At 42.7% G+C, this 13,550-nt stretch overlaps 1 protein-coding gene and 1 pseudogene across 1 annotated transcript in view; one reads left to right on the top strand and one right to left on the bottom strand.

The window, feature by feature from the left end:
• Positions 1–1,631: 1,631 nt before the first annotated feature.
• On the top strand, positions 1,632–1,750 carry LOC116157283 (5S ribosomal RNA; annotated as a pseudogene).
• A 2,266-nt stretch (positions 1,751–4,016) lies between these two features.
• The window catches only part of SLC15A1 (solute carrier family 15 member 1), a 43,576-nt gene continuing 34,042 nt past the window's right edge, over positions 4,017–13,550 (bottom strand). Inside the window, exons 19-23 of the mRNA XM_010980239.3 lie at positions 8,015–8,122; positions 7,784–7,892; positions 7,065–7,208; positions 5,728–5,835; positions 4,017–4,786 (exon numbers count right to left, since the gene is read on the bottom strand). Coding sequence (XP_010978541.1) covers positions 4,595–4,786; positions 5,728–5,835; positions 7,065–7,208; positions 7,784–7,892; positions 8,015–8,122 — 661 coding nt within the window. The 3' untranslated portion in view covers positions 4,017–4,594. The remainder of the gene's footprint in view (positions 4,787–5,727; positions 5,836–7,064; positions 7,209–7,783; positions 7,893–8,014; positions 8,123–13,550) is intronic.

The following is a 13,550-nucleotide window of genomic DNA, read 5'->3' as shown; positions in this document are numbered from 1 at the left end:
CTGCTCCTTTGGAGCCTTTAAACACATCTATGGAGCCTCTGAGTCTCATTAGAACAAGCCAGACGTTACTTAAAATATAAACTCCGGAGGCTCTGAATGGCCAGAGGTTTGCAGGGCTCGGGAAAGGGGGACGAAAGCCACGTGGTCAGGCTGCAGCGGCCGGAGGTGGGCTTTGTCCTCACCGACAAACCTCAGAGCCCCGGGAGGCCCAGGCTCTCTCCTGTTTATTGCCTTTGATCAGGTCTGAGATGGCGGCGCCTGACACACAGGGCTTCTCCAGACAGCCTGCAAGGCCCCTGCCATCCCCGACAGACAAGCAAGAGGAAGGAGAATTCCTGGAGGCCTCCGGGAGCGGGAGGAGCAGAGAATTAGTGTGTAAGGGGGATGAAGTTTCAGTTCTGTAGGATGAAAAAAGTTCTGGCGCTGGATGCTGGTGATGGTTGCATAGCAACGTGGATGTTCTAAATACCCCTGAACTGTGTAGACTTAAAAATGGCTCAGTGGTAAACTGTGATGTGTATATTACCACAATTGAAAACAAAACAGGCTGCCCCTTCCCTGAGGCCCTTGCTGTGACTTGCTGTCCCCTCCAGCATGGCCCTGAACACTCCTCCTTTGTGGTTCACATATACCATTGCCCTTCAAGCCAGCGGCCCCTCAAGGTGAGACACTGGCCCCTGCAGGGCGCACTTGGGAGCTCATCCCCATGACCTGGGAGGAGCCACCGCCGGGACTCCCACGGGCCATGGAGGTGTGCAAAACTCAGAGCTGTGGGGGAGGGGGTCCCGTGTTTCCAGAATGTCACAAGGTCTTTATAGGAGGCCCTGGCTCCCTCTAAGATGGTAACTGTGTTTTGGTTTTTCTGTTTAATCCTTTGAGAGCAGGATTTACCAGCATCTCCCCCTCATACTCGGTCTCTCTTGTCCACCTAGGCCAGCCCTGGTGTGTCTAACCCAGGTTTCAGGAGTACCATGTCTCTCTGAGGCCGTCCGGTGCCCCCTACGTCCTTGCCCCTATTACAGTGCCCCTGACATCACATGTTTGCACTTTACCATGTGAAAGGAGACAGGATAGCCTGGTGATTAAGAGACAGGTATTTCTCCCTGCTCAGACATGCTTGGGTTCAAATCCTGGCTCAGTTAACTGCTGGGTTTATGGCCTTGGGCAAGTTACTGAAGGTGGTTATTCCTCAGTTTTCTCATCTCTAAAATGGGGGTAATAAGACCTTCTTTACAAAACTAAATAAAATAAATCTCAGGATTGCACAAGCCATGGTTAAAAACAAACAAACAAACAGAAACCTTCTTTAGTACTGTTATAAGGATTACATTGAGTTAATCCATACTGTGCATTAAACCTTGGCAGTGAGAGGCAGGTCTGTGTAGTGACTGCTAGCCTGGCCTCTGGAGCCAGACTGTGGATGTGACCTTGGGCAGATTACCTGGTTTCTCTGTGCCTGTTTTCTCTTCTGCAGAATGGGACTAATAACAGTAATCGACATTATAGTGCTGGTGCAAGGACTACATGCTTGTAAACACACACAGTACAGTACTTCCCATGCTGTCTGCACGTATTCGGCATCCAATAAACGTTAACTACTGTTATTTGTCATAAAAAAAAAATGAAGCTGTGTCTACAGTGATACCATCCTGAACAGGCCTGATCTTATCTGATCTTGGAAGCTAAGCAGGGTCGGGCCTGGCTAGTACTTGGATGGGACACCACCTGGAAATACCAGGTGCTGTAGGCTTATCGTTGTTTTCAAAAAAAAAAAATGAAGCTGCAAAAAAAATTCCAGAATATGTAACAAAATCTATGGCTAAAATGGTCAATAAAAATCAAACTGGAACATACATTTGATAATTTTTATAAAATCGACCACAAAATAAGTATCTTAGTACCTGGAAAGAAAAAAAGAATAGTCACAAAATGAAAAAAAAAATTATGGAGAAATGTGGAAATGAAACAAAAATAGGTGGAGAAGAATTCATATGTACATTGTAAGTACTTTTCAAAATATTCTGTCTTTTAGGTACAAGCAATGAAATCCGGCTATTTCCAATGACAGCATTTTCATTCCAGGTGCTCTCTCCAACCCCACGTAGAGTCACACTTTAACACTCAGCCAGTGTCCAAGCCAGTGTATTAGTTTGGTTAAATCCTAATCAGCCTGGAACTTAGAGTAAGTTGTAAAGCAGAAAAAAATGGGGGCCAAGGAGAGGGCGGGAGACCAGAGGTTGTGGATCTGGCCTCATGTATCCCCTCCGCCACTCCTGCCTCATGACACCTGCCATTTTCCAAACTCTTGCGTCTAGAACACCATGTTGGCACCCGTCAGTCTTGATTCTGTTTGGAAGAAATGGTCCAATAACACCTAGAGGGAGGATTACTCTGAAAAGCCATCCCTGAGGAGCAAAGTGCCCCGGGTCCCCCACACTCCCCTCTTATCTTTAAAGACCGGTGAAGATCAAACACATTGGCATGGTTCCCATCCAACTGCAAAGAGAACTCAGTGTTAATGTCAGAGTCGACTGAGGGACGGGCCTTCATTCAGTATTTGCAAGGCTGGTGTTTGACAGGCACCCTCAAACGAGGATTTTTTAAGACCTCAGGTGGTCTCGTGTTCTCTTTGTTCCACAGGAGAGGAAAATGAGATCTCAAAGGTGAAGAGATGCCCCATGTGACCCAGCGCTGTAAGAAGAGTTAGGACCAGAGCATCTCTTGAGGGTTTAGGATTAGTTTGCTTTGGATCATTGACAAGAGCAGGGTAATAAAACCGAGTGCCCATCACTGTGACTACTGGTCTCCCCCCATCAAAGGCATGTTATGTAAGCTGGAGGGCAGGGATGATCGGAGAGGCCAAGTCAGTAGTCCCTGATCACTAGTCTCACACGAGACTTTGTCAAGGAGGCTCAATTAAATCACTGTTGAATGTTCAGCCTCTTCCATCTCACTCCTTGTAGTCCAAGACATTACAAACAGTTATTTAACCCAGAGAGGCTGACCATGTTCTGGAGACTGAATGGAGAACGGGACACACGTGGAGAGTTTTCAGTCCAGGGAAGGTTGTTGGACAGTCATAATACACAGAGGGGTATGTGATGGGAGGGAGGGCAGAGGAGGGACACAGCCAATGGGGAGATGAGAAAACCCTTAGCGGAAGTGGCCTGGAACCTGGAGATGAAGAGGACATAGACAGGAGGGGTGCGTGGGGAACAAGGTGTGGGTAGGGACTAAGGGTCTCGGGACCTAATTGTTCTCTTGCCTTTGACCTGGAAGTGAGAACCCACTGCATTCCAGGAACTAGGAGAAACTTGATGCTGGTGGATCAGAGTGAGCAGAAAACAAGGAGACATAGCCAGAGAGGAAAGAGCCTCAGTGAAGGGATGAGGACTTGGCCTGAAGGGTAGAAAAGGTCCTAAACATGATTTGATCATCACATTTGCGTCTCTCACTCTGGACTTCAAGTCTCTGCTTTCTTCCGTTTCCATGGTACAATGACAAGCTTGTACACAGAGCATCTTAGAGATCCAGCCTCCTATTCCAGGAACCAGTTCCCACATTCAGAGCAGGGCACAAGTCCGTCTAAGAACCGTGGCTTGTTTTTATAGGAGTGCCAAAGTTGACTCGTTCTGGGTCTGCCACCTGGGACTGGTTATGTGATGAATACCTCTAGGATGACTTAGGCTGGAAGTGTTTACAGTATTTTGGAACAATTTGTATTCAAGTAAAAAAAAACGCTCGTGAGTATTGAGAAAAGCACTTTGAGACAGTACAGAAAACAGGCACATGGGCAGCACCTAGGAACAGCAGTGTCGACAGGGACATCCCCGAGAAAACTGGGACCGGGAGAAGCAGACCTCGGTATCTCACGTTCCTGCAGTGTGTTGTATGTGGGCGTGGCTTTGTCCACGTTTTTATCAACTTCTGATGAAGCTCTACTGAGTGTGCACAGCTTTTATAGTCAGGAAACATGTCCAGGATTTCTCACCCTGCCCCCAAATACACAGACACTCTTAAGAATGAGAGTTTATTTCATACCACTGAAACTCCAAAAATCATTACTTGCCTTTACCTGAGTAGTTTTTTGAGTTCTACATAATTTAAAAAGAGGTAGGGACTGGAAAAACGAAACTGAAAACAAAAGGTAACTTTAGCAGTTAACACTCGCCAGGTGCTTCTTTACCTTTCCAAAGTCCGATCCTTCACTTTCCGCCTTGGCTCCCGCCTCATTGAACGTCCGTTTCCACAGGGTGTTAGAATGCAAGCAATAGAGAACTTGGCCACCATTTCAAAAATTTAAGTTAGTCCAAAATAACTTTGTGTGTTAAGAAAGAGTTAAATGCAGGGTACAGATTCGGTGTTGTGAAAGTGTGTGTGCGTGCGCGTCTGCGCACGCGTGCTTTAAATAAGACTTCTTTGAAAAAACAAAAGACTTCTTTTAGAGGTTTTGGTTCATTGCTGGCTGTTTCGAACACAGCTTTCCTGGCTTGGTTCACAGTCGTGAAGAGTACCCACCGGGGGGTCCTGCTACCAGGGGACAGAGGCCTGGCACGCTCTGGCCCCAGTCCATCCTCCACGTGCTCCCTGACAATCACATCTGTGTCTGTGAGAAGGAGTCCGACTTGGGATAGGGGTTGCTCTTTTCCAGGTACTTTTTCTTTTCATCCTCATCAAACTGAGCTTCGATCTCAGCTGGATTGATGTACGTATAGAATCGCGCCATGATGGCAAATATGACGCAGACAACCAGAAGCAATGCCGCAAACAGAACGTACTCAGCCCACTTGGAAGGAATTGGAGTCGGAGCAAGAAAGAAAACCACAAACAGGACAGGTTATGGTAATGTATGGATCGCGGGTATAGTTCCTGGCTACACCCAGATGCAAGCTGCTTGGAAATTAAGTTGTTAGGGAAAATTGGTAGGTTACTGCCACAGATACAGAATGGCCAGCTTTTCTTGGATGTCCAAGTGTAGTGATAACATTTTTCTTACAGCTCTCGAGTGCAGACCCCCAAGACTCTGGGAAGATGAGAGAGAATTTCTGAAACACCCAAGTCTTAAGGCACACAGCTGGCCCCTAGAAGGATGGGGACCAAGAGAACACCAAATAGTACTCTTGAGGGTAAAAGACTGTGCTGAAATATTCGAAGCTAAGCCCCCTGTGTTACCCTCTGGCAATACCACGAGGTCATGGCCGCACAGGGTTAGCACAGGCTCTGGTGTGACCTGGTGGGGGAGGTATGCATCTGATGGGGGAGAGGTAACTCCCTTGTGAGGTCGAGATGCTGAAGTCCTGAAGGAGAGAGTTTCAGTACCAGAGAAGCCCTCATTTTATTTTAACTGGAAAAATGACAGCCACCTTTAGAATGGCTTCAACTTTAGGTATTATGAAACTTTCTGGATAAACTTTCTGGTTTGGGGCCATGAAGCTGCATTCACCGAAGCCAGGAAAGACCTTTCCTTTGACAGTAAACCACACTAGGGTGTAAGTATGTTCACCCCATGTGGTGATGTCTGGCTATTTTCCAGCTGTGGAACGCCAAGTGGAAATAAGAAGAAACAGCACATGTGTGGCCATATGACTACTTGGTAACCACCCTATCCGGCTGATCAGGCAGGTTTTTTTAGCCATTAGCCAAGAGGACCATGAGTATATATAGATGGCTAGGGAGGGAGGGAGGGAGGGTCATCACCATGACCAGTATCAGAGAAGACAGAGGTACCTGTTCGCTGAACTGGCCTGCTCCTGCCACAATAAGCACAATGATGTTGCCAACAGCCACCGTCAACAGCCATCCTGCTTGAAGCACCGACTTCATGTTGGAAGGAGCCTGAGGAAACAAAGGATCCTGAGGTCAACCTCAGCTCAGAAGGACACGCCTCACTGGTTCATTTAATTAGGCCATCTACCACCCGCCCCTCAAATGCACATGAATGGTCAGGTTGGTTTACATGTAAAAAGGCTCCTCTCCTGGATAGTAAGACATCTCGAATGCTCACGTTGTATGAACATACAAGAACCCCTTGCTTTTCATTCACCACATGCCTGCAAATTGTGAATTTGCAGTGAATCGGACAATCTGCAGATGAACTGATTCCATTTCTACAGAAGAGTTTTTCAGGCAAAGCCATCCAGCTCGACATTTTCTTCCCTCTAAATGGAGGCTGCTCTCTGTGCTGTAATCTTGCTATTCTGGGAGCTTCCCAGCCACGTCACCAAAACCTCTCTCCAAACTCCTGTTACCTGCGCTGTAGTCCTCTCCTTAATTAGACTGTGAGGCCACTGCAGAAAGGGATTATCCAATCCTATTTCCAATGTTTACTGCAGGACTGGAAGGTACCAGGCCTGGCGGGGTCATGAACACTGTAACGACTGCAACTGTATTTTGATAAAATTGTTCAGAAACTAAGCTCTAAATCAGGTATCGGCAAAATCTGCCTCATTAGTCCAATAGACACAAAAGCAGTACTGGTTTTTTTTTAACCTTTAAAAGCTAGGCCTTGGGCGGGGTACAGCTCAGGGGTAGGGTGCATGGTTAGCAAGCACAAGGTCCTGGGTTTAATCCCGAGTACCTCCATTAATAGCAACAAAAATAAAGTAAAGTAAAATAAAATAAAATAAAAGCTAGGCCTTAATCAGTGTGTTTACTAGGAGCTACTTAAGAGAAGTCAACTGACTCTTAAAGATAATGAGGACACAGGTCTACACACGAGCACTGTTATGAATGGCGTTGTTTCAGAATGTGGGATCGACTGACCAGCATGACCCTGGCAATGGTCATTAACACAGGTTTTCCTGCTTAGGACTCCAAATCTCTAGTATATGACTGGGCGTTCAGACTATGCTATGTATACCCATGATGCTAAATTGAGTAATATTCTTATTCAATAAATAAGACTTGGTGACCTCCAAAACCTTGTTTGGTTGAACCCACCTTAATGCTTTCTAGATTTTTTTATACTGTAAATATATGGGTACTCCAGTTTTTAATTAAGTCCCAGCAGCATCTTTTGAAGGCAGGGTTGTAGGGAGAGGTGTGAGAAACAATAGGCAAGAAACCTGAGAATATGAGAACTCCAATCCCGTGACAGAGAAAACCACCTCGCCGCAGGTGAGGAGGAAATACTGCGGGATCTGCAGAGCCATGTTAACGGTGTTGGGTGCGATATCTTCAAATATCTTCACTTCGGGGCAGCCATCATTCTAAACCAATGAGGCAAAAGGGAGAAGAACTGAAAATCAAGATTGCTTCCAGAATAAAAATTGTTCACACAGGCAAACTGAATTTGGATTTCCAGGATTACACCATATGATCTATCCAGTAAGTACACATTTTAAATGTAAATATGCAACACTGCATTTTATACTTGGGATGGAATGGCCTTGGTGGGATTTGAAAATGTGTTCACTAGTGTTTTCCTCTTAAATAAGAGAGTAGATTGGAAGTCAGGTTTGTTGAAAACACTGCCAGCTCTTTGAACTAAGAGTTTCTGAAGTCCATGTTAACAGTCTACAAGGGAGTTACAGATACTGGTCAATGTGAACTTTTAGAGTAAGTCAGTCTATTTAATTTTATTCTAATGGCGAACTTAAGACTGATAAACTAAGGAATCAGTGGTGAGCTGAATTAATTCTAAACCCATTTAAAATACAGATCCTAAAAAAAAAACACAGATCCTAATATTACTTCAGTTAAGTCATTACTATGTCGTGTTTGTGAGGACTTGTATCAATGAAGTTTGAGTAGAACTTCTGACTCAACACAATGAGTTACTAACCTTCCTTGCGATTACATAGGTATACGCACTACCGTATTCAAGGTAGGATGATTTGAAATCATTTTCACACTGTTGTGAAATCTCTGCTGAGTTTATTGTGAAGCTTTTTCTATGAAAAGAAAGAATAATATACATTAACATTCTTGGTATTAAAAGCTTCAATGTATTCCTTAAAGAAAAAGACTTGAAACCCTTGAACTTTGGAGCAAAGTGTCCAGTGTGGGTACTTACACGCCAGAAGGAAAAAACTGATATTCGCTGGCATTGTGACTGGCGACATTCACATAAACTTCCCCATTCATCGTGACGTTGAAGCTCTCATCAAAAGTATTTACAAATCTGAAATACAAAACCATCTGTCTTGTGACCTGTCTACGGGATAATTTGCTCTAGGTCGCAGTCCGCGCACCTGAAGTTGGACTCTGTGCCCTTCTGGAAGGAGGTTAAGATGTCTGTGGAGGATTCCTAGAGCGTGAAGGCAGAAAGGAGCCAACCCCAGGTTTGCCCTTGCTCACCTGCAAGGCGAACACATCTAAAAGGATGTATTTAACATAGTCAAGTGCCTGGAACAGTTCTAAGTATTTTGTAACTAGGAAATATTTTGATGATATTTGAGGATATCAAGCACGGATTGAAATAGGTGCTGGTCTCTTCCCCTTCAAGAAGGCGGCTGTGGCTTTGTGCTCCTTGTTTCAGAAGCTTGAGAGCCCAAGTGGTGAAGGATCCAGAGCACAAGTTGCTGAGGACCTAAAAGACCGCTTCCAACTGGGATTCTCTGGGGGGCCAGGGAAGCCCATATATTTCCTTCACCTTTAAAGAGGACCCTGAGGCAGGGAGGGGCTCCGAGGAGTGGAGAGGAAGAAATGGGCCAGCCCAGCAATCAGAGACAGTTTGGAGGAATTCCCTTCAGACGGTAGAGACCTGGGTCTGCAAGTCGTGGAATAAAGTGATCAGCACTAGAATATGGTGACGAATGGAACACTTAATAGGACTGGGTGCTAGGTCCCAAGACCACCAGCCTCTATAAAGTCCCCTGTGCCCAAGCTTCACATGCAACCAGTTGAGTTGCCTGTCTCCAAAGGACCATATAGGCAGTATCTGTGTGAACAGATGATTAGAGACCTCTTCCTGAAATGTTCCAGGCTGGAGAAGACTCTGACTCTCTGGGACTACCCCAGGAGGAGCAGGATGCTGCCCAAAGTAAGACCAGTGGATCTTTCCTACAGATAGTGAGTGAAAGCACACAGAAGACTGTCCATGTTAGAGAACGAGAAGTCATCATGGTCTACACCTGAGTACCATAAAGAACAATTCAGCTTTTATATTCCTAAAATATATAGTGATGGAATAAAATTTATGTTATAAGGCAAAATAAGAAAATGTAAGCATAACACAGTCCCTGCCCACACTGAGCCCTCCCTAATGTGCACCTGCATTATACATTAACCAGACCTCCTCAAAGCCGGGAATGCTGGCTCCACTGTAAAGATCAATGGTTTTCTGTTGGTTTTTTTGTTTTTATTCCCCCTTCTTCTGACGCCAGCAATGTAACTCCTTGGAAGATAACATTCTTTCCTAATTCTGTAAGGGGTCATGATGACCTGCTGCTTGCTTTTTCCACTGAGATCTAGATTATATGTCTTTGGTGAACTTTATGTAAAAATGTCAGTGTGTCATTTTGATGTACAATCTTTTGTCTCGAAAATGCGTATGATTGTACCTCTGACTTCTAACAAGTGAAACAGTCCTTAGTTTTCTGAAAGACTGTGTCCTGGGTTATAATCCTTAGATCGGCTGGAATAAAACTCTCTATTTCTTCTTTAGATAGACTATTGATTTTTTTTTTTTTTTTTTTTTTTTTGTCTACAGTGGCCAAGTTTCATCTACTTTGTAGCAGTATGTAATACCGGTCAAATTCCAGGGAGTGAGAGAATATTTCTGTGAATTAGTCTCAGGTCCTGACATCCTTGGGCATTTGACTTGGTGTCATTTGACAGGTGATTAATATAGAAAATTCAGCCTGATGTAGGTCGACAGAAGTCTAAGAAAACTGATACTGCTCCAAACTGTAACTGCCACTTTTATCAAAGATGAAGATGAACAATTCAATAGACAGACAATGGAAATAGTATGAAATTAGGAAGTAGACCCTTGGCCCTGGGTCCTGGCTTTATATAGTATAAGCCATAAGACTGAATAAATCTTTCCCTAAAACGTGAGGACTACTGCCTGTCTCACATATGTCTCAGGGCTGGTACAAGACACCAATAAGAATGAAAATAATCTGGGGAAAAAAAAGCAACATCACACACATCAGATATGTTTCCATGTACACACAGAAAATAGTAAACAGCAAACTCATTCTGAGAGCTTTGAAGGGCAAAGAAAGCAGAGACTGAAGATCTGGCGTTTTCTCTAAGAGCTCTGATTGGGCATATCCTAGGGTTCCACGAAGGCTTCAGGTCAGCTCCGGCATTTTAGGAGCACTAGGATGTAAGCTATGAAGTGATCATGGGATGAGGTGTGGAGAGTGGGAACCAGCTGAGAAAATGACAAGATGGGACCAGTTCCTTAAAGAATAACCAAGGGACACTGATATTTGTTCCTTTTCAATTTAAAAAAAAAAGCTTTATGAGATATAAGTCACATACTACAAAATTCATCCTTGTCTCATGTAAAGTGTACAATTCAGTGACTTCATTATACCCACAGGGTTGTAGAACCATCACAACAATCCAGTTCCCATCACTCCAAAAAGAAACTCCGTATCTGTGTCCATGTCCCCTCCCCCCGTCCTTGGCAACCACTAACCTGCTTTCTGTCTCTGTGGATCTACCTGCCACTTCATGTAAATGGAATCATCTTTGTGACTGGCTTCTTTCACTTAGCATAATGTTTTTCGGGTGCGTTCACCTTAGAGCATGTATCAGGGCTCCACTCCTTTTCATGGCTGAATAATTCCATTGTATGGACAGACCACACTTTGTTTACCAGTTGATGGGCATTTGGGTTGTTTCCCCATTTTATTTATTGTGAATAATGTTGCTATGAACATTTACCTACAAATTTTTGAGTGGACATATATTGTCATTTCTCTTGGGTGTATACCTAGGAACAAAAGTGCTGGGTCATATAGTAACTCTATGTTTAACATTTTGAGAAACAGTTTTTCAAAGTGGTTGCATCATTTTACATTTCCCCCAGCAGAGTATAAGGATTCCAATTTATCTGCCTCATCAACACTTGTTAGCATGTGTTTATTTACTTATTAGAGCCTAGTGAGTGTGAAGTGGTATCTCATCATGGTTTTGATTTGCATTTCCCTAATGAGTAATGATCTGGAGCATCTTTTCATGTGTTTTTTTGCCAATTGTATATTTTCTTTGGAGAAACGTCTATTTAAATACTTTGCCCATGTTAAAAAATAATTGGTTTGCCTTTTTATTATTGAGTTGTAATAATTCTTTATATATTTGGGATGTAAGTCTCTTATTAAATATATGATTTTCAAATATTTTCTCTCATTCTGTGGGTTGTCCTTCCACTTTCTGGATGGTATCATTTGTAGCACAAATGTTTTCAATTTTGGTGATGTCTAAGTTGCTATTTTTCTTCTTTTGTTGTTTGTGCTCTTGGTTTCCTAAAGAAACCACTGCCGAACCCAAAGGTCACAAAGATTCAGTCCTATTTTCCTTCTGCAAGTTGTATTGTTTATGGTCCACGGACTTAGTTTCTGTGTATGGCATCAGCTGGGAGAGTCCAACTTCAGTCTTTTGCATGTAGATTTCCAGTTGTCCCAGTACCATTTGTTGAAAACTTCACCATTTTTAAAATGAAGATATCTTTCTGAATCTAGTTATGGTCAGTTATGCTCCACCCACACTCCCACCTTAAAGCATATTTTTCAGTATGGCAGCTATGAAAACCAGGATTGAAATAAACTGAATTGACAACCAGGCTTTCTGCCCAGACTTCAAATCTTGACTTGAGATGTTTTTAGTAACCAATGAAGCATACAATCACATTATCTACCCTAATGATTTTTATACCACTAATGAATAAAAATATTTATAAAATATTGGGGTTTTTTTTTTTTTTTTTACTTTTCTCACCCTTTTTATATTTCTTTTTTTGTATTACTTATGATACACATATTAGTTTGGTACATTGGTTTACATATATATATAATTTATAAAGGATACTATATTCATACATTGTGGGTACATGCACAAAATATTTTTATTGAATCTGATAAAAGGTTTAAAGGTCTCTGCCTTCGAGAAACTTCCCACATGTGGACAAAGAAACATTTTTGAAAGTGGATTGTGACAGTGGAAAAGTGAAACTAACCTCAATTTCCTTGAATAGAGGAATGGATTTTTTAAAATTGTGGTATATCCATGCAATGGAACATTATACAATGGTTTAAGTGAATGGGTAAGGGACACATATATCAATATGACTGAATATTAAAATAACATTTTTAATGTAATATATTTTATAATACTATTTATAATATTATTGTAGAATGACATATACATAGGGTAATAACATAGTAAGCTTAAAAACATGCCAAGAACATATTGCTTATAGATACCTCTATATGTAGCAATACATAATGTTTAAAAAAATGCATGAGAAAGATGAGTACCACATTCTCAATCACTTTTTGACTGATGTATTGCCACTTCATTTAAAAGACTGATTTAAGGTAGTCTATTTAAGTCCTGTGGCTTCCTGATACCACATAATTAAGAGGATTCCATTTTGCTTACGCTTCTGGGGACCCTTCCTTTATTTCATACATTGCTCAGAAGTCTGACTTCCTGAAATTATTGAAGTTGTTCCAGTTATCAGTTTGTTTCTGATGCTAGTTTTTCATAACTTCCCCCAGCCTTTTTAAAAAAAAATGTATAGTCTTCTGGGCATCAGTGAAATAATAAAACCTTTGATTTATTAAAGATTTGCTATTGCTAATTAAAAGAAAAGGTTCTGGTTTATCTTTTACCACATGGGGACTGGTGGGGTAAAGTGTTGCTGACCTCTGTATCTGTCTTCTTTTCCAAGATCTCATCAAAGACAATTTAAAAGAAGGGTAGGGGAGGAGGAGGCAGCTTTAATGGCATCAGGACAAGAGAGGATACCACACTCTAAATTGTCCGATTCATATGGAGTCCTAACCCTACCAGGACCTCAGTATATGACTGTATGTGGAGACAGGGTCTTTAAAGAGGTAAAATGAGGTCATTTGGGTGGGCCTTAATGCAACAGATCTGGGGTCTTTATACGAAGAGATGAGGGCCCAGGCACACACAGAGGGAAGGCCATGTGCAGGCACAGGGAGAAGCAGGCATCTACAAGTCAGGAGAGAGGCCTCAGAGGAAACCACCCTGCCGACACCCTGGCCACAGACTCCAGCCTCCAGAGCTGCAAAATCATTTTCCGTTTGTTTAAGCCTCCCTCCCAGTCTGTGGTGCTCTGTTATGGCAGCCCTGGCAGACTAATACAGAAGGGAACAAAGAAGACGAGGGAAGGAACTAAAAATTGAAAGGGCCTAGTGCTGGCAAGATGAATAAAATCATATCCAGATTTAGTTACGCTGCAGAGAAATGTGAGAACACCAAGGAGAAAGAAGATAACAAAAGCTTGGAGAAGAAAATTAAATCAACTAAAAAGACTGGCAGGCACTTTTTTTTTTTTTTTTTAAGTCTACACAACTAGATACTAGATACCAAGAGAATCAATATCCAAGGTTCTGGGGGAAAAC

The sequence above is a fragment of the Camelus dromedarius genome, chromosome 13, assembly GCF_036321535.1.
Source record: "Camelus dromedarius isolate mCamDro1 chromosome 13, mCamDro1.pat, whole genome shotgun sequence".
NCBI classification, from domain to species: Eukaryota; Metazoa; Chordata; class Mammalia; order Artiodactyla; family Camelidae; genus Camelus; species Camelus dromedarius.
Note: the sequence above shows the minus strand (reverse complement) of the source record. Positions and strands in the feature narration are given on the sequence as shown.